The sequence below is a fragment of the Eublepharis macularius genome, chromosome 3 (assembly GCF_028583425.1).
Source record: "Eublepharis macularius isolate TG4126 chromosome 3, MPM_Emac_v1.0, whole genome shotgun sequence".
NCBI lineage: Eukaryota > Metazoa > Chordata > Lepidosauria > Squamata > Eublepharidae > Eublepharis > Eublepharis macularius.
Window position 1 is genome coordinate 52,139,836 of NC_072792.1, and position 23,824 is coordinate 52,163,659.

General features: G+C 41.2%; 1 protein-coding gene across 1 annotated transcript; it reads right to left on the minus strand.

Annotated features, from left to right (window-relative positions):
• Positions 1–271: 271 nt before the first annotated feature.
• LOC129326477 (acetylserotonin O-methyltransferase-like) lies at positions 272–22,883 on the minus strand. The gene is made up of 8 exons (XM_054974646.1): positions 22,812–22,883; positions 21,271–21,445; positions 15,290–15,419; positions 14,146–14,208; positions 11,528–11,646; positions 10,026–10,166; positions 1,003–1,125; positions 272–480 (listed from the first exon to the last, which is right to left on the minus strand). Exons 1-8 carry the CDS (start codon positions 22,881–22,883, stop codon positions 272–274), a joined length of 1,032 nt encoding a protein of 343 aa, XP_054830621.1.
• Between the last annotated feature and the right edge of the window lie 941 nt (positions 22,884–23,824).

The following is a 23,824-nucleotide window of genomic DNA, read 5'->3' on the forward strand; positions in this document are numbered from 1 at the left end:
TTTTTGCACGAAATCACGTCTTCCTGGCACGATTTCGTGCGCAAAGACGCTGTCTTCCACAATGTTCCGGCAGAATGTAAGAAGTGCAGAAACAGCCAGTATTTGGCTATACAGGCAAGCCATTCAGTATGGAATGTTAAATTCATGGGACAAATAACATCATGTTCTTCATACTCCTTAAACTATGCTGCGCATTGAACATTTAGCCAAACTGATGGTGAGAATAACAAACATTTTGATGTTGGTCCTTCCTTTGTGAGCTAAACAAGGATCATTTTCTTGCTAAAATAGCATCGAAGAGTCTTGTTTTTTTTCTTTCAGCCTCCTTGAAGCCGGTTGCACTAAGAAGTGTGCTGTACTCTGATGGGGTCCGTTCTTTTCCTTCAGTAAGTGCCAGCATAAGAATCGACTTCAGGTGGACTAGTAAAGGCCCTTTTCTGTCTTCATTGAGAACCATTTCAATGATTAACACTCCACCACCTGTTTCAAAATAGATTTCCATTAGTTTGGAAGAAGCCAAGTCAGTTCCATGCATTATCTTTTGCTGCTTGTTTCCCTTCTTTACTTTGTTAAAAAACATAGAATTTCTGGTTATTCCTAAAGCATATTGATGTCACTTCTGAGTTTTCTCAAGAAATGACACCACACCATTGGCCCAACAGCAATATTTTTGTTGTCGGCAGGCAGTATCTCACCATATCAGGAGACTTGGCAACCTTATTCTGTTTTTTGCTGATACAGTATACAGAAAGAAAGAAAGAAAGAAAGAAAGAAAGAAAGAAAGAAAGAAAGAAAGAAAGAAAGAAAGAAAGAAAGAAAGAAAGAAAGAAAGAAAGAAAGAAAGAAAAAGAAAGAAAGTCTTCACTTGCTGGTGGAACACAGTGAGTAAGAGATTTAAGGTCCCTATGCGCAAAATAAGACATTGTGCCTTGGCTTGCTCACTTGCCCTCTACATCTTACTGGTTGCAATTTGGGTCATCCCTGCTTTATAAGTTCACATACGAGGTTTGCAGGCTTTGTACACTTTGGTTAGCAGCTGAGCACACTTCTCATCAGTCCAGTTATGGCATATTCTAGCCAGAATATACAGATCAGCTTCTGGAATGAGATCCTCAAAAAAATCACCTGTATTAAAACAAGGCAGTCGTCACTTTAATTAAGCATATAGTGCAACAAGAAGAATAAATAGCTGCATGTTATTAATCATCATGTATACACCTCATTATTACTGTTTCTAATAAAACTTAAGGAAAAATATTATGCATCACAATTCTCAGGGCACAACATAGGTGTGATGGCCAGCAAGACTCAGCATGGGTCCTAAAGTTCCCTGTAAAAACGGGGATGTGAATAAGTTAAAGCATAGCCTGTGCAGCAGATTTAGAAGAGCTGAATCCTCTTTTTCCGCCCATGTTTTCCAATCCAAAACATATTTTGAAAGCACATTTTTGCTCCAATGGGGTTAATCAAGAAATCCACTGATAAAGAAATGGCTAAAAAGTACTGCCCATTCCACTGCCTAACTACACAGTATGTTGCCCTTGGGTCTGCATGATCAAATGCTGGGAACTTAAGTCCAGGCACACATGGGCCCAGTTTGGGACCTTGGCATGCAAGGATAGTGGCTAAATTCTCTTCCTCAGCACCTTCCAGCCCTGAAAATGCCCTGTGGATCACTAGTTGCCCCCACTGGGGAAATCTACGTTTACCTTATCAGTGAATGTGGAGCCCCCAGCAGGGCAAACAGTGGCTTGCAGAGGCCGTTTCAGGCCAGGACAATGGCACAAGGGAAGACTAATACTTCTTCTCTCCATGTGCCGTGGCCAATCTGAATTGTATGCACACATGCCTCAGATTTCATTTCTCAAACTGCACAGACCCTGAGAACATGTAGTGTGTAGTTAGGCCTTTTAAAAGACACAGCAGGATACTGAATGCTGCACAAGAGTATGCTGCCATCAAGTTTAGTTTTGCCCTGAATCTGCAAGGCCCTGGCTTGCTCCAGAAAGCAAAATTTCCAGTAAAGGAAGACCAGAGAGCAATGAGGGAACATCTGATGGTAGTCATAGAGGGACAAAAAGCCAGCAATATTAGTGAGGTCACCAAACTGTAAAAAGAAATGTTTGAAACAATTTTCCTAGTTGCCAATTCTTGTCTGTGTTGCAAGTTGTGCTCCATTTGCCCAAAATTCTTACTCTACTAAATTCTCTAATCCACTAAAATAAAGAGATGTTATAATAAGCACATGTAGCTATTTTGTACCTGTGCATGTGGGACATTCCTGGCCAGGCTAGAAAGATAAAGGAGGAAATAGCTGTTGGCCCAGAAGCTGATTAACCTTCAGTGTCAGACCATTTGGAGGATACATTGACTTGTGACTGAGCAACTAAAATCAGCAGAGACTGTCAACCTTTACCAACACAAGGACCCTATTTTGATGTGAAATCTCCTCTCCTCCCACACCAGTGTCTGCCATTTGCCAGAAAAAATGTACAGTCAACTGTGCATGTCCCACGGAAGCCTCTATCCTCTAGTTTAAGTGGAATATTTGTACTGTCCACGCTAAATTTACAAGGCCAGGTATCAGAGAGTAGCTGATGCTAAATTGCCACCATTCAAAAGGCCCTGACCCAAAGTTCTAATTAACCCCATCACTTAATAGGGTTGCAAACTTCAGGTTGGAAAATTCTTGGAGATTTGGACATGGAGCCTGGTGAGGATGGAGTTTAGGGAGGGGAGGGGCCTCAGTGAGGTATAATGCCATAGAGCCCACCCTCCAAATCAGCTATTTTCTCTAGGGGAACTGATCTCTATTGTCTGGAGATCAGCTCCAATTCCACAAGATCACCATGCCCCACCTGAAGGCAGTCAACCCTATTACTTGATTGGAAGAGTTTTTGTTCTAGAGAAAATAAGATCCTTCCTTATTGATTAATAAATATTGAAAATATGTCTGGGAAAACTTTGAGAGTTATTCATAGAAAAATAAAAGATCAGTGTCATAAAATGTCAACATCTGGCCTTCTATGGAAACCAACAAGGTCTAATGGCCAAGAAAATAAAAAAAATATAAAAGAAATATAATTATTAATTGCATAGTGCAAAAGTGATTTAAAACGATGTACCTAGTAAAGACCTAGTACAGAGAGTCACAAAATGGTTGACTTATATAAAAGAACCAAGTCACAAAACTGATTGCACATACATACATACATATATATATATATATATATAAAAGATTACATACAGACCTGACCTGAGCCAGAGTTTCATTCCAAGTGTGAGTTCCTGTGCTAGTCAATGTGCATCTTTAAAAAGTTGCCCCATATCTAATATAGAAGGTGAAGGCTGGAGCAAATGATGCAATGTGTCAGCAATTTTCAATCTCAGAGTGGGAGGGGGGAGGAGGGAGGAATGGACAGAGAGAAAATGAGACCAGACTGCCTGCCTGAAGAAATGATAAGGAAATACAAATCACTGCACATGGTGACACATACAAATCAAGTCCTCCTGAACAAGTTACAAGCAAAGCCCATCAATTTCCTCATTATGTCCATGGAGTTGTAATGTATTTAAAGTGAATGTCCAGAAAGTCTCTCTTTGCCTGAGTTTTTTAATCAGCTGGTTTGGAGGCACCACAACCTGTTCTGGGTCTTTTCGCATTTAAAGCATTTCAGTATCTGTTCTGCTTCCCATGTTTGCAGGAGTTTCATACTTGCAAGGTAGTCATGGGATGCAGTACCAATGTTTGTTAACGGTATCCCTAATTTTCCCACCTGCAGACATACTGTGATGTTATTTTGAAGCTGTTGCCGAGTTGCATCTGGCCCAATTAACATCAGTGCGAACTCAGTACTCCCCTTCTGCTTCTCTTCTCCCCCATCTCCTTTTCCCCGGGAGCTGATTGGTCTGTGCAGAATTAACCACTCCCACCCTCTTCAGCTCTCTGAACTTTCCTGCCATTTTTATCAGTAAAGCGAAGTAAGGGTCATAAACCTGCTTCTCCATTGGCTTCCTTCCTCCCAGGTAGAGATGGGCATGAACAGAAAAAAAACTCGATCATGATGTTTGCTGTTCATTGCCATCCATGAACAGGGACTCACGAACAACCATGAACATGGCCCTGTTCATGAACATGTTTGTGGTTGGCTGTTCGTGGGTGCCAGCAGGCTCTCCTCCAGCCATCATCCAAGTCAAAATCCCTACTGCACCACTCCCAGAAACCTGACTTGAGCAGGCACCAGGAAAGGTACCAATAATAAATAATAGCTTGGCCCCAGAGCCTGACAGCAGCCCTGGAACTTGAAGGGATAGATCCCTACCACACCACTCCCAGAAACCTTACCTGAGCAGACAGCAGGAAAGGTACCAATAATAAATAATAGCTTGGCCCCAGAGCCTGACAGCAGCCCTGGAACTTGAAGGGATAGATCCCTACCGCACCACTCCCAGAAACCTTACCTGAGCAGACAGCAGGAAAGGTACCAATAATCAATAATAGCTTGGCCCAGAGCCTGGCCGCAGCCCTGGAACTTGAAGAGGTAGATCCCTATCCCACCACACACGAAGAAAATTCAAGTTCCAATGCACTCTATCAAAATCCCAACAGCAACTGTCTCTCCACTGTCTGCAGAGTCAGAGCTTGGAGCCCCCCTCTCCCCTGCTCTTTGCTCCCTTGCTGTAACAAATTTGGAGCTCCACATTTGAAAGGAAGACCTGCCTATCAAGCTAAATTGGGCTTAGATTGGGGTTTCCAGGGCAACAGCAGGAATTGAGACAGAGGTCAGACAATCCCTGCCTAAGTTGCCAAGGGAATTGATTGCAGGTGCCAGACTGTTTGGTTTGACAAACAGCAACGAACAGCAACGAACGAGGCTTGCAACAACCACCTGTTCATTTAGAATGAGGCCTCATGAACAGCTTGTTCGTGAACAGCAGATTGGGCTGTTCGTGGCTTTTTTTTGTTCGTATTGCTGTTCGTGCCCATCTCTACTCCTGGGTATGCAAGCTCTCTCTTTTTTTTGTTCAAAGCCAGGAACTATTCTTAATGTTGCTTCTTATTCTCTGCTGGCATTAAAAGCCTGAAAAAAGTTAAACAGCTACTTTCCCCTTACTCCCTCAAGGGTATATGTATGATCTCTTTTTTTTTTAAGCCAGGAATGAGTTGTATGGTTGCTGTGTTGCTGTGAGTTGTAAGGTTGCAGTAAGGTTACTGCTCATTTCTCTTGGCTTGGCTTAAAAAAATAAATGGAAGTGGAACAAGCATGAAAAGTACTTGTTTTCCCCCAGAACTCTGCCACCAATTGCCTCTCAGTGGGCATGGGACAGCCCAATCAGCAAATACATGATGGGATGGGTTCCAACATTGCAATATTATTACACATGCTTAAAGTATTTTTTAAGAAGTGTGACATGAATTGCAAAGCCCCGAAAGCCTGAAACTGCATTGCGGCTTCAAAGTCCGTCTAAAATGAAAAACAAGACAGCAAATCGAAACTGCCCTGGACAGTGTGGAACGTGGGGGTGCCATACCAAAGCCATTGTGATGGCGGTGAAGGCTCATAAATGGTGATTTAAACTGTAAGTACAAAAAGGGTCCTGCAATCCAGAAGCATAAATCTCTGTCAGTATGGGCAAAGGTGATGAAATGTTGTACCAAAGAAGCTGTAAGTTTCTTGGTGAAAATGCAGCTCCTATGTTCACAAATGCATGTTTTAACTGGTCTTCTAGAGAAGCCTACATACAGACATTTACAAGGACGAAGGCTTTCACAGCCGGAGAACGATGGTTGTTGTGCATTTTCCGGGCTGTATAGCCGAAGACCACAGCTATACAGCCTGGAAAATGCACAACAACTATTTACAAGGACATTGTACAATGTATATTATGGCTTCTGAATTACAATTTACAAAGAAATTTATAGAGAAAGTCTTATAATTGGATGAGTTCTGAAATGTATGTCTTTTTACTGAAAAAGCACAGGCTGAGCAGTTACCACAGGGGTAGATTTAAAATTTCTCTCCTCTCCAAAACATCATATAAAACCTCTAGTGCCTCATCCTGTGGGATATTGGTACAGAGTGACACCACATCCATAGTAACAAATAACACCTCCTCATTATGTAGCTTTAAGTTGCCAATATGGTTTTAAAAATCCATTCTCTCTCATAGGTATGATTTAATAGTACACAAAAGGCTTTAAAAATTGGTCCAAGTAGAAAGTGAAGGGTTCCAAAATGGATCCATACTCTGAGACTATAGGTCTACCAGGTACAGGGCAGATACCCTTATGAATCTTAAGTAATAGATAGAATTGAAGCACTTTTTCCTCAGTTTGCAAAAGGAAATCAAAGGTCTGTTTATCAATATAGTTCTCTAGCAGTCCTTCCTGAAGTAGCTCAAATACCTGCTTCTTAATCAGCCTGGTTGGATTCACAGGGATCTCTTAATATAGTGTTGTTCATTATGTAATTGTCTATGTACCTCTTGGATATAATCCTCCCTATGCCATATAACCACAGCATCACCCTTATCTACCCGTTTAAAAATAATACCTGTGTGTTGGCAGAGTTGTTTAAAGATGTTTCTCTCCAAACTACTGAGGTTGTGTCAGACTCGTATCTCAACTTGTTGAAGTCTATTTAATTCTTCCAGGACCAACTCTTGGAAGACTAAAACTCTAGGGTTACTAGTTGGAGGACTGAATGTGGATTTGGACTTTGAGGAGGTCACAGTCATTGGTTGAGTTCAAAGTTTCCTTTTCCCCTTTAAAAAGTTTGCTAGTCTTATCTTCCTAAATAAGAGCTGGACTTCTGTAATCAGTTGGAAGGAATTCATTGGTGGTGTAGGTACAAACGAAAAACCTTTGCTTGATACTGAAAGCCCAATAGGGGTGAGTTCTGCCTTAGATAGATTGACTACCTGTCAGTTCTGGGGGTTCTTCTCTTGCTGTAAAATTTAGCTTCCTGAGTCCTGTATTTGTTCCCTGATCTCAGTTCCCAACCCACACCGAAAAAATTCTCCTCCTTCCTCAAAACAAAGTAATAAGAATTGTTATGAGGCCGTCTTGTAGAATGGGTACAGGTTATACCTTCAGACATGGTAGTTTTATCCGAGTCTGAGCTCATGTCTAGGGTGGTATTAAAGGACACTGATTTCTTTGTGCTAGTCTCTTTGCCTGATACCCAACTGTAAACTCTATTTTCATCATAATCTTTTTTCCCCTCTGGAATTTCCCAAGTTTGATCTCCTTCAATTCTGTAAATTGTGTTTGAACCTCTCTATCGAGGTGATTAACTGTAAAGTCACTGTCAGTTTAAGATGTTTTCATTTTTTCTTCCATTATTTTGATCTCTGTCTCTAATCTTGAACTTTCATCCATCAGTGTAATTTGCATTGTATTTAGGGGCATTGTACAGCATTTAATAGTCACAGAACTATACACTGATTACATGCCCTCACTATATACTGTATATTTTTGTAGAATGCTAGTTGAGCACCACTTCTGTGGAGTGAGGCCACCCAAGTAGATATTAACAACAAGTGACTTATATTAGTGGCTATAAATGTAAGTGCCACTGTCTTTTATTTTAAGTATATATAGTAATTAGAGATGGGCACAGACCGGCATTTGCCTACGGACCGCCGGTTCAGGGTTCATGGGCTTCCACGGACCACGGTCCACGAACTTTTAATGGACCAGGCCCGGTTTGAGAACCGGTTCAAGTCAGAAAAGGCCTTGGTTTTCCCACAGATTTTCACTTCAGTCGACTTTCCCCACCAAAGGTTCTCATGTAACACTCCTCGATTATCACTTTTCCAAAGAGACAAACAACAACTTCCCCTCCCCTATTCTGACTGACCCTTACCCACCCTTGGGGGAAGGAGAGAGACTTGTGCTCCTGTCCAGGAGAGGTGGCTGCCCACAAAACCCACTTACATGGGGCTGCATCAACAAGAGATGCCCTCCCCGGGGGAGGGGAGACCAACTCTCCATGATGGGAAATGATTGGATGTACTTGAGTGAAAGCCAACTCCGCAACAGGATCATGTAGCAATTCAAAGGCCCCTTGCTGGAATGGAAGGCACGGGAGGGATGGAAAGGATGTCTTCCACACCTTGAGGGAAAGAAACTTATGCTACCCTGTTCAGAGGGAGCCTCTTTGGGCTGTGGGTGACGAGTCCCACCTTAGTGACATGGTGTGTCAGCTTGCTTGCTATCAAGCAAGCTGACCTGGGCCACTGTCCTACTTCTCACTGGACTTTGGGGATTGACCCTCAGAGGGGCCCTTGCACTTGCACTTGCAAGAGCAGGACAGTCGCCGACGAAACCCACTTCACCGAGCGTGATGCAGTCCATCAAGGAAGCTCATCATGTGCCTTAGACTGTTTTGTCAGCATACAAATCATATCAAGAAAAAGAGGAGGTACTTAGAAGGTGCCAGGGACAGGGCTTGTCGTCGGGAGGAGGATAATATATGTTTGTAAAGCTCAGTCATCATGTGCCTTACACTGTTTCGTCAATATACAAATACAAATCCACAGAGCCCCCCAAAACGTGCTGCCAGTGGTCCTAGGGTGGGTGTTTCACAGAGGCCAGTAGCAGTCTTCCCCCTGCACCTCAAAAGCCAGGCTGGAAATATCCCCCCCCCCCATTTAGGGAGTGAAAAAGGCTTAGAAAGAAGTGAAGCAAACAGAGCCCCCCAAAGCCTGCTGCCGGTCATCAGAGAGTGGGTGTTTCACAGAGCCTAATAGCACTCTCCCTCTGCTTGCATCTCATCAGCAGCCAAGAAAGAACAAGGGGGGAAAGAAGGCAAGAACTCAGGCAGACAACGCCCAAAGCTGCCTTGCACCCACTGTGGGTCTGTGAGTGGGTGGCGTCAGAGCACAATAGAACCCACCGGCAACCCAGAAAAAAGGAAGAGATTTGGGGGGGAGGGGGGATTAAGCCCGAGAAGAACCCAAGGACTCGAAAAATGCAGAAAGAAAACTAGAATAGAAAGGAGGAGAAAAAAATTAAACAGGAATGGAGAAAAGGGTAAGCTCTCTTGCAACTGAAGCCCCAAAGCCCCAAGGCACAAGCCGCGCTCTCACAAAAAAAAAAAACAACCTTTCCCCACAGCAAGCAGTTGCTAAGCTAACTCGCGTCCCCGCGCCAGCAAAATGGAGCGGAGCTTCGCGCGCTTTGTCTTTTATGCAGAAAGGCTGGTGATCTCTGTTTGGCTGACAGAGCTGCCAATCAAGGTTTCCTGGGCTAAGATTGGTGTGTTCCAAACAGGGAAGGTGGCTCCACACCGCTGCCGAGGAAATTGTTTGAGTGGAAATCCTGGCATGATGAACCAACGGACACACGGACAGAAAGCCCCAATGTTCGGCGGTTTTGTGAGAAAAACACGCGCCCACGCCCCGCACGTTTGCGAAGGACGAACTGGGTAAGTTTGTGATGAAATTAGGTCTGTTATGCGGACCGTGCCCTTCTCTAATAGTAATATTTTTGACAGCATTCTGGAATTGTCTTACACCAATATGTTTATTTCTATTTTTAATTTTAGGTTCTATATTTATACTGAACCCGCAAGCTTTTATATTTATCAGTCATAATTTTTGTGTGTGTGTGATAACAAATTAGACTACTGAGGAAGGCCCAGAGGGCCAAAAAGTTTTTGGTCTCTGTATATGTGCAATTGATTTTGTGACTTGGTTCTTTTACATATGCCAACCATTTTGTGACTCTGTGTAACTGATGTTACTAGGTCTCTAGATTTTTAACTGTGTTCCATGGCTTTTAATCGCTTTTGTACCTGAGCAATAAATAATTATATATCTTTTATATTTTTATTTTCTTGGCTGCTCAACCATGTTGGTTCCTGACTTGTTTATTAGCTTGTGTTTCCCCCCTCTTGTTTTTGTCCTTCTATTGAAAACTCCCATTGGTTATTATTGTTTGTGGCTGTAGACTGGCATCTGTGTCTCTCTATGCTGACATGAAATATTAACAATAGGATTTTAGAACAACCTACACCCACCTTCTATGAAATGAATCCATTGTTCTTCCTCAGATATAAAGTGCTTCTTTGCTGTTCTTACCACTTCAGGCAGGTCTAAAATAGTGACTGTGCAATTTGGGTACAAATAAATGCATTCCTTAGCCAAGGCACCGCCACCCCCTTAAAGAGACAGAAAAATGCAGAGAAAGAGTTTTAAAAAACCCACTTTGTTCAATGTTTTTTCCTAGCAGCCTAGTGCAAAACACAACAACGTCACAGCAAGATGCTGGCCATCCAGTGATTTTATAGGCAGCCTAATTCAGTCTTTGAGTAGCTGTAATGATTTGGTAGCACAGAACTTTGGTCACAGACCTTCGTAGTAGTTGGTGCTAAATAGGGTTGCCAAGTCCCCTGAAGCTCACACTGGAGGTGGAGGGTGCTCATATCAGGAGGACTTACACTAGAATGGGGGTCAGTTTTTATCAACTCAGCCCCACATAGGGGTCTTCACTTCCTTGTCACGCCAGGAATCATATCATTTCTGGCACAAGAAGGAAGTGTTCTGGAGTGCACAGGAGCACACTGCAGGGGCTCCCAGGTCCGTTCCCACACTTTTTCCCACTGCTGGCCAGATGAGAAGTGGCAGAGGATGGAAGCTGGGAATGGGAGAATCCCCTAGCCCCACCATAGAAGAACACAGTGGAACAATTCTATCATCTCTAGCTGCAACAAAGAGGATACATGCTCAATAAAGTTAGATAGAAATGGCAACAACATATTCTGCTTCTGATATTATTAACAACTTGATCTATAATTCTTTCCATATAGTGGCCTCTATTATTTCAAAGTGGTATTTTTCCTTACTAGTTCCCATATGCAAAGTTAACCAGAAATAGGAGTAAAACAGTACAAAGAAATATCTAAACAGCTCAGTTCTCTCCAGGCTCTTTATCACCCACTGATTCCTTTACTTCTTTTCAGAACTCCACTTCTAGGATTATGGTAAAAAGGTAAACACTGGAAACACTGAGTCATTACTGACCCATGGGGGGACGTCGCATCACGTTTTCTTGGCAGACTTTTTGTTACAGCGTGGTTTGCCATTGCCTTCCCCAGTCATCTACACTTTACCCCCAGGAAACTGGGTACTCATTTTATTGACCTCGGAAGGATGGAAGGCTGAGTCAACCTTGAACCATTTATCTGAACCCAGCTTCTGCCAAGATTGAACTCGGATCGTGAGCAGAGCTTGCGCTGCAGTACTGCAGCTTACCACTCTGCGCCACGGGGCCACTTACTTCTAGGGTTCTCCACCCTAATTATTTTGGCCTTTACGTTCTCCATGCTTTTCCACCCACTTTGCTCTCCTGCTTGAATATATTGAATCATTCTTGTCTTCACTTTCCTTTTCAGTACATTAATCTGACAGGGTGATTTTAAAAATGTTCTAAGTTAAATTATATTGGAGCATTCATTCACTTTTGCTATAACACCCACACTGCAAGTAAAGGACGACAGCTGAGAATTTCTGTCATACTTACCTCCCAAATCACAAATTTGTGGGAACTGAGACAGATCAAACGCAGCAATTACATCTCTGCCCCCCAAGCTCCAGGTGCCATTCATACAGCTCACGAACCTTTGCATCTGCTCTTCTGATCTAGCATTTCAAAACAGTATTGATAGAAGTAAGAGACACTCAAATAGGGTCTGACTTTCAAGAAAGGCCTTGGTATGCAAAATACTACTGGGTGCAGCATTATAGAGTGTGGCACAGGTTTTCCACCTGGCCTTACAAACTCCAGCCATTCCTACAATCCTTAAATGACATGGGGCATTTTGTGAGGTTATTCCATTGGCTCTGGCCCCATACTGCTTCAGTTCATCCTCTGATTTCTGCATAAATTTTTGAGCCTTTGGCTTTTGCTTTGAGATCCCTCCTCCAGTTTTTTCCTGGTTCTTTTGAGACCACTTTTATCCTAATCTTTTTCTAGAAGCCAATTTTGAGTCAATGTTTTCTTCATGTATAATGTTTCTTTTGGTTTTGTTTGTCCCACCCGCTCTCCCACTCACCTCCAACCCACTTTGTAATATTGGACTGTCGCTATTGTCAAGCCACTTTCCAGCAATTTAAGAAAGCATGATGAGGGGGCATAAAGGGGGTGGTTCCTGTTGCAGCTCTGCAGACTCTTATTGGGCTTACCCCTTTTATGTCCCCCATCATGCTTTGCTGAATTACTGAAAAAGGCCACCCTGAAGACAAGTGGTTTTGTTTTTGATCTTCTTTTAAAAAATCAACCCCAGTTTCATGGCTGGCACAAGGAGTGTGCGCTTCGGGTTTCCAATTTGGGCTTTTTAACATTGCTGAGCTGATTCGGGAATCCCGAAGAAAAACTTCCCAAAGTGATTCGTATCGCTTAGGGAAGCTTTGGGCAAAGCAGAAGCAACCACAGCATTTTTCTAGCTGTTGACACTTGCAAACAAGCAAAGTTTCAAACTTCCCTACCCCTGAATTTTTCACCCAATGGGAGGGGGAGGAGGGACCCTCCCCTCCCCTCCCCTCCCATTGAGTGAAAAAAATGGTGGGCTGGAAGTTTGAAAGCAACACTTTTCTTGCCACATACAAGTGGCAAGAAAAGTGTTGCTTTCAAATGCCCACTGCTTTTTTTCAGCCAATGGGAGGGGGAGGAGGGGGGTCCAATCTCCCCCTCTTATGGGGTAAAAAAAGTGGTGACCATTTCAAAGCAGCAACACTTCTCTTGCACAGCAAGAAAAGTGCTGCTTTGAGCTTTGGTGCGCTCCATAAAGATTCCCAAATCTTTACAGAGCATACCAAAGCATTTAAACACCTGAATCCCGATGCAGATTGCTTTGACCCACTGTGTGGCCGTTCCCAATCAGGATTTGCCTGTGACATTCAAAGCCTGTTCCACAAATTTTGTTTCACAGCCATAGTTTGCTTACAATACTCTAATATTGTTGCTACCATCTGCATTTGTAGAAGTAGCACTATACCAGGGCTGTTTAATTGCTGAACTTCAAGTATAGTTGGATGCTGTGGATCTGTAGTCATAATGGCAGGACTTTCCTCCAACAGAAGAATCTTGACTGATGCTTGCACCACTCATTGTGTGTGGAGTGCTTCCAGCACTCATTGTGCTGGAAGAAAGTGCTGCTATTGAGGTATCAGGTCTTCTGGATCCAATCAAAATTTCTAGGCAGAGGCTTGGATCTTATGAACAAGTTCCATGCACAAATGAAAGTGCTAGTACATGAGGAAGCACACTCCATGGCAGAGACTACCTGGCATGCACATAGCTTGTTGAGAGCCAGTGTGGTGCAGTGGCTAGAGTGGTAGACTAGGATCTGATTGACCCACGTTCAAATCCCCACTCTGCCATGGAAGCTTGCTGAGTATCCTTTGAGCAGTCACAAGCTCAGCCTAACCCACTTCACTGGGTTGGAGGAGAGGAGAATTATGTAAGCCACGTTGGGTCCCCATGGAGAAGAAAGGTGGGGAATGAATGAATAAAATACAGATCCAAGCCAGAGTATCTGTACAACAGCTAGCATGGCACAATGGTACAGCAATGTTGTGGATTTTGCCTATAATCACATTAATCTTAAAGTTGTGTGTATCTGTCTTTTAACAATTATTTAAATCCTTGACTTCATAAATAATATTTTCCTACATTGCTGACGTTTCAACTTTTGTTCCACAACTCTTGTTTGCTTAGAATACATCAGTTTCACTGAAGCTCCAGTACTCATCAGCACATACTGGATTCTCCAACCAACAAGAACCTTTTTCAGTGTATGACTATGGAGGGACCAGATTCACATATGCAAAAGTATGTGCCTATCTCTTAGGATTAGGTCCAATGGATGATACATATGGAAACACATGCCTCATACATCTGAACTCATGAACTTCGGGGTATCTGGTCCCAGAAATAAGGGAGGGGGGGACCGTGTTGAAATAAGCAGCATGTCTGAAATATGCCCCTGTGTAACCTCTGAGAAATTGCAGGGGGAGGGGACTAGGCAGAAGAAAGTATGAATATAATAAATATATTTCATAATATCAAAATGTAAACAAGTTTCATCAGTCTTCTCTAGTACAAGAAAAACAAACAGATAGCCAGAATATAATTTTTACCTGTAAATACCATCATAAAATTTTTTTGAATTGAGAGATTTCTCATTCAGATTTTTTCCTTCCCTAGAAGGGAATATTTACTAAAATTAGATGACAATTAGGCTGCAAAAACAGAAAATTACATCTCAGACTTCTGTTGTTAAAGAGAGTGTATTACTTCTACAATTACCCATGTATGTTTTTCAATTTTAAAATGTTTCTGATTTTGCTATGATCCAACAAAACTCTCTTCAATCTTTGTCTATGTGCATCTGAAGTAGAGTTCCCAGCATTGCTTCAACAAATGCTGGGAGCTTTTGAGGGAAGTGCCTGGGGAGGATGGGGTTTGGGGAGGATGCAATATCACTCCTGGGTGACAATCTAAGAATTTCCTCTAAGCTCTGTGATAAAGACCATAGTGATTTTGGATAATTCCTAGCGAGTCATTATGGAGGTCATTTTCTGGACATTTTTTCCTCCCACTTCATCAGTTTCTCAAGACTGGGGGACTGGGGCTAAGGGCATGGTATACCCACCATGGGCAGACAAAAGGCAAGCTATAATCTAGAGAAGTGGACTCTAGTTCATGAAATTTATGCAAGAATAAAAATTTTGAGGTGCCACAAGACTCCTGTCTATTGAGTCTGCTCCTGAAATATAAACCCCACTTTTGTTTACTTTCAGTTAAGATTTATCACAAAGTTCATAACTTTGGGCGGGGGGTGGGTGGGGCAGCAGAATCAGACTACTGGTGGTCTACTACCAATTCTTCATCAACATGTATTGCACATTGTTCATTGTATAACTTACAATGCTTTATTTCACTGTTTTAAAATGTTGTGATCCATCTTGAGTCTCAGACAGAAAGGTAAATAATAAAGGAATGGATGAATATTGCTTCTTTAAAATTCTTCATTAGCTTATGAATAGGCACAGAGGATATGAAATTAAATAAAGGGAGTACTTCACCAGCAGGTGGCAAAGTTGTCCACTGAACCTGCTGATAGTCCCAAACACCATAATTGTCAATGCCATCCTTGCAAAACTTTCAAAGCAATTTTAAGCAGACGTATTCATTTCCGTAGCTGCCCAGACCCTCCCTCAGCAGCACAGCACTTCACAGTGAATAGTTTTCTGTTTTAGTGTTTAGACCCCACATCCTCACCTCACAGCATCTGCCAAGTAGTGTAAATTCATATAGATGCTTTCCGAGAACCACATCATATGATGATACTGAGATTTTGGACTTGATTTACCAAGACAGAGACTGGAAAGGTCCGTGTTTCCATAGAGAACTTTTTAAAAGGGAGAGAAAAAAGATATTAATGTTTTCACAGCTTTGTACATGGCCCATTTTTATCTCTTCCTGAAACACCAAGCACAAATGTTTAATTCTACAATAGTAAGGGAGAACAAAGTTTACTATGGCAAGAATAACCCAAACAAATCAAAACAAATCAAGCTCCTGGCTGAGTTAGGTGCTGTCTCTTTAAGAAGAGCTCACTGAGAGGGAGACCTCTGGTCCGCTAATCTTCTTATAGGCTCCCTGGACCCAGAGAGTGCAGGAGGAACTCTGTACGACCTGGGTAAAGGAGGAAGCTGTGAAGACCTGGACAGACACTTGCCCACTTTCTCCAAGGATATAAAGGACAGCCAATTTCAAGGGGTAGAAAAACCATTAGAACTGAGTTGTGAAGACCATTAAAAGCCATAAAGAAGTACTAAGAAGAGAAGGAAATTACTCACAGCACTGGAGATTTGAAAGCTTGAGAAATCAGCCAGCCAGCTTTGCTGAAAGATCTGCAAATATGGTGAGGTGTTTTTAGGTCTCTGACACTATAGAATTAATAAGAGTAAAACTGAAGGATTTACCTCATACAGAGAGCAAAGCTATAAGGAGAGACCGTTAAGAAAGTTAAAAACGGATGAAAGGACTGGGAAAGCAAAACTAAAGAAGCTTAGTAAAAAAAAAAGCAATGGAACTGTTGCAAGCTTTGTAAAAAGAGCTATAAACTGGCATAGCAAAAGAAAAGCAAGCCAATAATGCCACCTAATGGATATTTTGTGTATAAGTTTATAAGTTTTCTAACACTGAAAAGAAGAGACAACTTTGTTGTCAGATACTAATGGCAGCAGCTCGAAGACGCAGGGGAAATTCAGTAGACATTCAAAAGCCACCCACTCTCACACACCAACTACAAGGGATGGAAACCATAAAGAACTTGTTAGAAGGTATGGAGAAAAGGTTGGAACAAAGATTTACCCATTTAGAAAATAACTTAGACTCTTTAAAGTTGGACATCTCAAAGGAATTTAAAGGTTTCAAAGATTCTGTTAAACAAATGAAAGAGCAGGTGGATGGTATTAAACTGAGATCAGAAACTATAGAGGTTAAAAGTGAAGTAATGAATAAGGAATTATGTGAGCAACAAGACAGGCTGGGTTTATTGAAACTGAAGATGAAAGAAAACCAGCTGAGATTTAGAGTTTTAGAATTTAGGAGTGAAGAAATTAGGGATAAGATGGTTGCAGAAATATCTAACTTCCTGGATTCAGAGATAGATGTACTGGATGCAGAAACTGATTCTGTCCATAGGATAAATTCTAGATATGCATCAATTAACAAAGTACCAAGAGATGTCCTGATTAACTTTGTGAAAAAAGCTACTAGGGATGCTCTGTTGCTAAAGCACTCCAAATAAAGGTTTAAAATAGAAGACAAAGAGGTAATTGTTATGAAGGAGATCCCATTGTGCATATTAAGAAAAAGAAAAGATTATGCATTTCTTACACAGATATTGAGACAGAAGAAAATTACCTTCAGGTGGCAGAACTTAGAAAGAGTGAGCTTTAGATTCCAGCAGAAGAGACATAGAATAAACACAGTGCAGAAAGCAAGAGAATTTTTGGAGAAATTTATGCCAGAAGAGAAAGACCTCAATCCAAGGGGAGAAATACAGCAGGAAGAAGATGAAAAAGAAGGGGGCAAAGATGACTTAAGTTTGGACATTTCTAATATTTAGCCCAGTATGAGTTATAAGTGCTTATGGGCTTAATATAAATGGGCTTAATATCCCACAGAAAAGAAGAAAGATCTTTTATTATTTGAAAAACAAAAATTGGACATTATTTGTCTACAAGAAACACACATTATAAAAAAGGATTATAAATACCCAATTCAAAAGAACCTTGGTCAAGAAGTTATAGCAGCTAGTAATAAAAAGAAAAGTGGTGTTGTATATAAATCAGCAATTGAAACAAGACAATCTGGGGAGGTTTGTGGGGGTGGAAATCACTCTAGATGGTGAAAAAAAATTGGTGTTATGAGTATATGCACCAATTGATGAAAAGGTGAAATTTTATGATTATTTGATGGGAAAATTATTAGATTTACAATATACCAATTGGTGGCTGATGAGTGATTGCGAATGGAGTGACACAACCACAAATTGACAGGAAAACAGAAAAAGTGTGAAAGATTCACAAGGGAAGTTGCCAAAGATATGTTTTGAGTTATTTCAATATCTGGGGGTGATTGATGTATGGAGAATTAAAAATGGCAATGTAAGAGAATTCATGTACTCTTTGGAAAGATGTAAATCATTTTCAGTTTAGATATGTTTTGGATCTCAAGTAATTTGCTTGCAAAAGTAGGGAAGGTCGAGATCCTACCAAAGTCGTTGTTCCAAAACAACTATGTCAAGGTATGGAATAAAATTAAAAAAGACCTAGAAAGATGGGAGAAATTATAACTATCATTGTTAGGAAAATTTTCTGTCGTTAAAATGAATGTCCTGCCAAGACTGTTGTTTTTGTTTCAGACAATCCCAATTTTAAGCTCTGATAAGCAGTTAGAGTTATGGCAAAGAGATATAATGAAGTTTATATGGCAAAGGAAAAAACCACGTATTAAACAAAAGCTTTTGCAAGATGCAAAGGAAAGAGGTGGATTGGGGCTGCCGGATCTAAAACTATATTATGCAGCTGCCTGTTTAGTTTGGTTAAAGGACTAGATAAAGTTAAAGAATAGGAGACTCCTGGAATTAGAAGGACATGACCTAAGATATGAGTGGCATGGATACTTGTGGTACAATAAGATCAAAATAAATGTAGATTTTAAGAACCATATCATACGTCAAGCCCTGATACGAATTTGGAATAAATTCAAGGCACAAATAACAATAAAAACACCATTATGACTTTCATCACATGAGACGTTATTTAGAAGGGAAATAGTATGTAAAGATAAGTGGTTAACATACTACGATCTATGTAATTTTTCACAGGGGGTGATAAAAGAGAAAGGCTTTGACTGTCAGTGGTTTTCATATATGCAACTATCAGAAAGGTTTAAAAATGACCTTAAAATGTATGGTATGGAGGAAACTACTAGTACATTTGAAAAAGAGTTATGTAAAAAAGAAGATCTCTTAATATCTAGAATGCATAAATTTATACTAAAAATTGAACTTGAAGAAGAACAAGTGAAGGACTGTATGGTTAAATGGGCTAAAAATTTTGGATATAATATCCATATGGAGCAATGGGAGAAAATGTGGAATTATGGTCTAACATTTACATTATGTTATAACATGAAAGAAAACTCATATAAAATGATGTGTAGGTGGTACATGACCCCACAAAAATTAGCTAAGATGTTTAAGGGGGTGTCAAACAAATGTTGGAAGTGTCAAAAAAATGAGAGTTCCTTCTACCATATGTGGTGGTCCTGCCTGGTTGCTAAAAAGTATTGGAAACAAATACATCTGACAAGTTAAAAAATGTTAAAGAGCAACCTACAACTAAAGCCAGAGATGTGTCTATTGAGTTTAGTGGATATTTCAATAGAAAATGAATTTGGAATTTTGATTAAATATATGACAAAGGTTGCAAGAATAAATTATGCACAATATTGGAAATCGAATAAATTGCCAACAGTAGATGATTGGCTAATAAAGATGTTGGAGATTGTGGAAATGGCAAAATTAATGGAATTGCTGAGGGACAAAACAACAGCAAATTTTGTGAAGATCTGGAAACCTTTCATGGACTTTCTGTATATAAAAGAAAAGTCAGAACTAATGATCTGTGGATTTGAAAATTAGAGTTATAAGGTTGGCAACAAATGATAGGTTGAAGTAAGCAGGAAAAATGCAGATATCTTCGCAAAAAAGTTGAAGTTATATGTTTAGTTAAGATATGGGTATTACGGAAGTGTTATTAAGTAATAAGAAAAAAATTCTGTAAAATGTTTAAATGGTATGTCTCCCTCTATGTTCTTGTTTGTTTGTTTGTTTGTTTTTATGTTTTTGTTTCTTTATGTGAACCTTTGCTTGTCGTTTGCTGTAATAATTTTTTTATTTAAAAAAAGCAGGTACTGTCTCAGAACTAAGATCTCTACAGTGCTGTCCTTTACATGTATACTCAGAAGTAAGTTCCCCTTAATGCCACGAGACTTAAAGTCCTTTGCATAGCATTGCTACATTAACTAGCTTTTCTAATGGGACTTCTATGTCTTTTACACAGAAACCTGCTCCACAGGAATTAAATGGATACTGTACTCTGCATTAATAACAGGACACTCTGCCCCTCCTTGGTAACCCGAGGGGGGGGGGAGAAAAAAGAAGAGCTCACAAAACCTAGTTTCAATTAGTTCTAAAAATGAAAGTTTCCATTTTTTTCAGTTAACAGACGCAAGGCCTCCTGCAGGAACTTAATAAACAAGCTGAATAACAAGTTCACTTTCTAAGGATGGTTAATAATCATGAACATAACAGGCTGTGTTTCAACACACACTCTATCTTGTCCCTTCCTAATCTTCAAAAAGGTTTCATGACTCTCCCATACATTCATGCTTACTCCACAAACAGTTGTGAACCAAGTTCTGTTTTCAATTAATGCTAAACAGGAGCAGTTTCACTAATACGCACCCAAATATATTTCATGTAATTTGCTGAGACAAAGGTTCTGGGACCTTGAAGCACTCATAGGAAACTAAAGTGGCTGTTCTCTGGAATCATCATGAATTCAGGTTTCAGAAGAAATTAGTAAATGTGACTGGCAAGCTGGATGGACACATGGGTGCAATGAGAGCTGGTTTGGTGTAGTGGTTAAGAGCACGGGACTCTAATCTGGAGAGCTGGGTTTGATTCCCCACTCCTCCACTAGAAGCCAGCTGGGTGACCTTGGGCTAGTCACAGTTCTCTGGAGCTCTCTCAGCCCCACCCACCTCACAGGGTGTTTTGTTGTAGAGATAATAGTAACATACTTTGTAAACCACTCTGAATGGGCATTAAGCTCTCCTGAGGGCGGTATATAAATCAAATGGTTGTTGTGGGTTTTCCGGGCTGTATTGCCGTGGTCTTGGCAAGCCATTGGCACAGGGAAGCCATTGAAATTCACAAGCATAAGCAAAACTTCAACAGGAAAGAAGAAACCTTAAGAATGAACAGAGCATGGTTTCCAGTTCTGAAAAACACCAGGCTAACTAAACATTCTATCCCCGACAATAGCCCTGCAGAGAAGATTAGCACATCAAGTACCAATCCATATGCAAAAGAACCTCCTCAGGATACAGTGAAGCCTCCTGCCATTAGCATTCCACACCCTGGGAAACTCTTACAGGATGACTCAGCTCAACCCCACCCCTCCTGAGTAGATACAAAGGACCTACATCTTTTCCACACTGTGACACTGAGAGATCTCTGTCTTTTGGTGCTACACCTCTGAAGATGCCAGCCACAGCTGCTGGCGAAACGTCAGGAACTACAATGCCAAGACCACGGCAATACAGCCCGGAAAACCCACAACAACCATCGTTCTCCGGCCGTGAAAGCCTTCGACAATACATATAAATCAAATGTTGTTGTTGTTGTTGTTGTTGTTGTTGTAGTTGTTATAGAAGCCCACTGTGAAAAAAGTTTCACTAAAGGAAGATGGGCCAAGGGAAGATGTGCTGAAAAGCACTGTGGACAGACAGCGCCTCTGTTTCATTTAATGCTCTACAGCCAACAGCACAAAAAAGTTGCTGATCCGGCGGTACTTCTAGTAGTTTACGCAGCTAAAGTCATTCATTCTCAGTTATCTTGAGAGTTTTTTTTTTTAAAGGAACCAACTTTGGTTGCTGCCTCCTTTCAACACGGGTACCTTGCTCATCCTTCCTCTCTGTTCTCAGGAGCTTTAAAGCCACGCAGGCGCCCAAGAGCAGCTCCATCCCATGAGGGCTGGTGCCCAGGCATTCAGCAATGGTTGTGGAGCTCAAGGGTTCTCCTGACTCCAGCAACAGATCAAATACTCCCAATTCACAGGCTGTAAACATGACCTGGAAACAAAGATAAAAAAGTAGGCAGCGTACAAGAATAAATGTTATGCCCTTAAGTTTATCAAGAGAAAAGACACCATGCACGTTGACGTGTGTTCCTGTACATATAGGCCCCCTTCATAGCCTGACAGTTCATGTCATGTTTTGTTATTTAAAAACAAGATGAGCTGTTATCACGTGGAGGTTCTGTGCTAGCTCATCCCAGGAAGCAACTCCTGCAATCCTCAGAGCTGCCTGGGTATTCAACAATATCAGGGCAAACTCAAGATGCTTCTACATAATGCTCTATGTCAGGATAGTGAATAAGTGGCTAGAGATATAGAGAATGGGTAGGGGAAGATGAGCCATTGCTATGCCTATGAACTGAAATGTGTCTCTTTCTTGATAAAAGCTTCCATGCTATAAATGGAAGAAGAAAAGGACTATCAAATTCTGTATTATCCCTGCAAAATCTCAGAGACGTGGGTTGCTTTCATAAGGACCAGTCCAAAGTCCATAAGAAATCTGAAACATTTTGCTAAGGCAAAGGCATTTTCACAATGCACATCCATTAGTGGCGAAGGGTAGCCATGTTTCTTACTGCTAAAATAAACAAGGAACTTGTAGTACTTTAAAGCCTAACTAGCTTTTATTCTATGATAAGATGGAATGGTCCATGAAAGCATACAATAGAATAAAAACAAGTAGTCTTTAAGGTGCCACGAAACTCCTGTCTGTCCTCCTTGTAGTTGTCCAGGATTGGGGCCCTCCTTGGAGTCAGCCCCAGCCCCAGTCGTACCTCATCACTGCCCTGGGCAGGAGAAGGGCACACTTGCCCCAATGAACAAACAATGGTTTGGGCCCTCCAAGGCCTGGCTGCCACCGACTAAAGCAGCTAATGCCAGTCCAAGGCTGGGGAAGAGGGAATAGGGTGGTGGAAAACTGCATGATTGGCTAGCCTCGATCCTGGCCCCCCATAAGACTTCCTTCTCTCATGAGCAATCAGGAGGGGCCACTGATGAGACCCCCCTCCACTTTTCCATTTCTGAGGCACTGCTGGCCCCAAGGAGACCTCAAGCTAAGGGGGATGGAAGGTGATTCATCTGAACAAGGGGATCTGGTTTACATAGAGCTGGCAATCTCCAGGTTGAAGCTGGAGTTCTCCCAGAATTACAACCGATCTCCAGATGAAAGAGAGCAGTTTCCCTGGAGAAAATGGCAGATCCAGAGGATAGACTCTATGACATCACATCCCTGCTGAGTTTCCTCTCCCACTCAAACTCCGCCTTCCTCAGGCTCCACCTCCAAATCTCCAAGAATTTCCCAACCCAGAGTTGGCAGTCCTAGGTTAACAGTAGTATAGGCAAGCGTTGCCTGTGGGTCTTACCTTCGAAATTACAAATCCATGCTGATATTGAATCAAAGTGGTAATACTTTCTGCCTCCTCTGTAGAAATCATTGTTGTTCACTGTTTTTGAAGCTGTTTTTGCTCTCCTCAGTGTCACTGTGCTGGCAATATCGCTGTGCTGGATTCTCCAGTGGGGTCAAAAGAGCCTGAGCTGAAAATAGAGACTTGACAGCTGCCCTAAAACAGGTGCAAGTTACATTTCATAATTTAGTTGACTGGTTTCTTTGTGACAAATGATTGTCCTACTTTGTACAGAATATTCTTTCTGCGTGATTATATTCAGTTGGTCAGGAACCACTTCATACATTTACCTGCTGAACAAAATGCACAGCGTTGAATGTCCTCTCCATGTATTGCAGTGAAAAAGTATTCTCATCCCACCCCCTTTTTACAGTAGAAATGTGATCTTTTGCCACACGTTGACTCCTTGCCAGTGATTCAGACTTGGATAAAATAAAGCAATATATAAACCTTTTTGGAGTATGACTCCAAAGCAAACACATGGAGGCTTTCCTATGCTTTAGGGCTTACATGCTTTCAATCTAGAAAGGGTCTTTCTTTTTAAAAATTGGAACATTTATTTGGGGGAGTTTTTTAAAAAGAAAAATACCCATTAAAATAGTTAAAGTTTTGCACCAGTATTACTAGAAATAACATTAAAATCAGCATATTTTCTGTATAGATGTAATCTATAATCTGATATTTTCAAAAATCTCCCTGTCATAAAGCTGGACCAGCAGTCAGTAATGCACACCAAGTTCAAGCATTATGCTGACCCATGGCTACTTGTTTCCACACTACTCACCTTCATCTGGAGCGGGGTGCAACGTCGCGAAAAAAATGCAGAAAATAGCGTCTTCTTGCACAAGTTTTTCATGACGTTGCGCAAAACTTGCGTGAGAAGACGCTATCTTCCACATTTTTTTCCCAACGTTGCGCCCCATTCCAGATGAAGGTGAGTGGTTTGGAAACAAGTCTCTAACTTTTTCCAT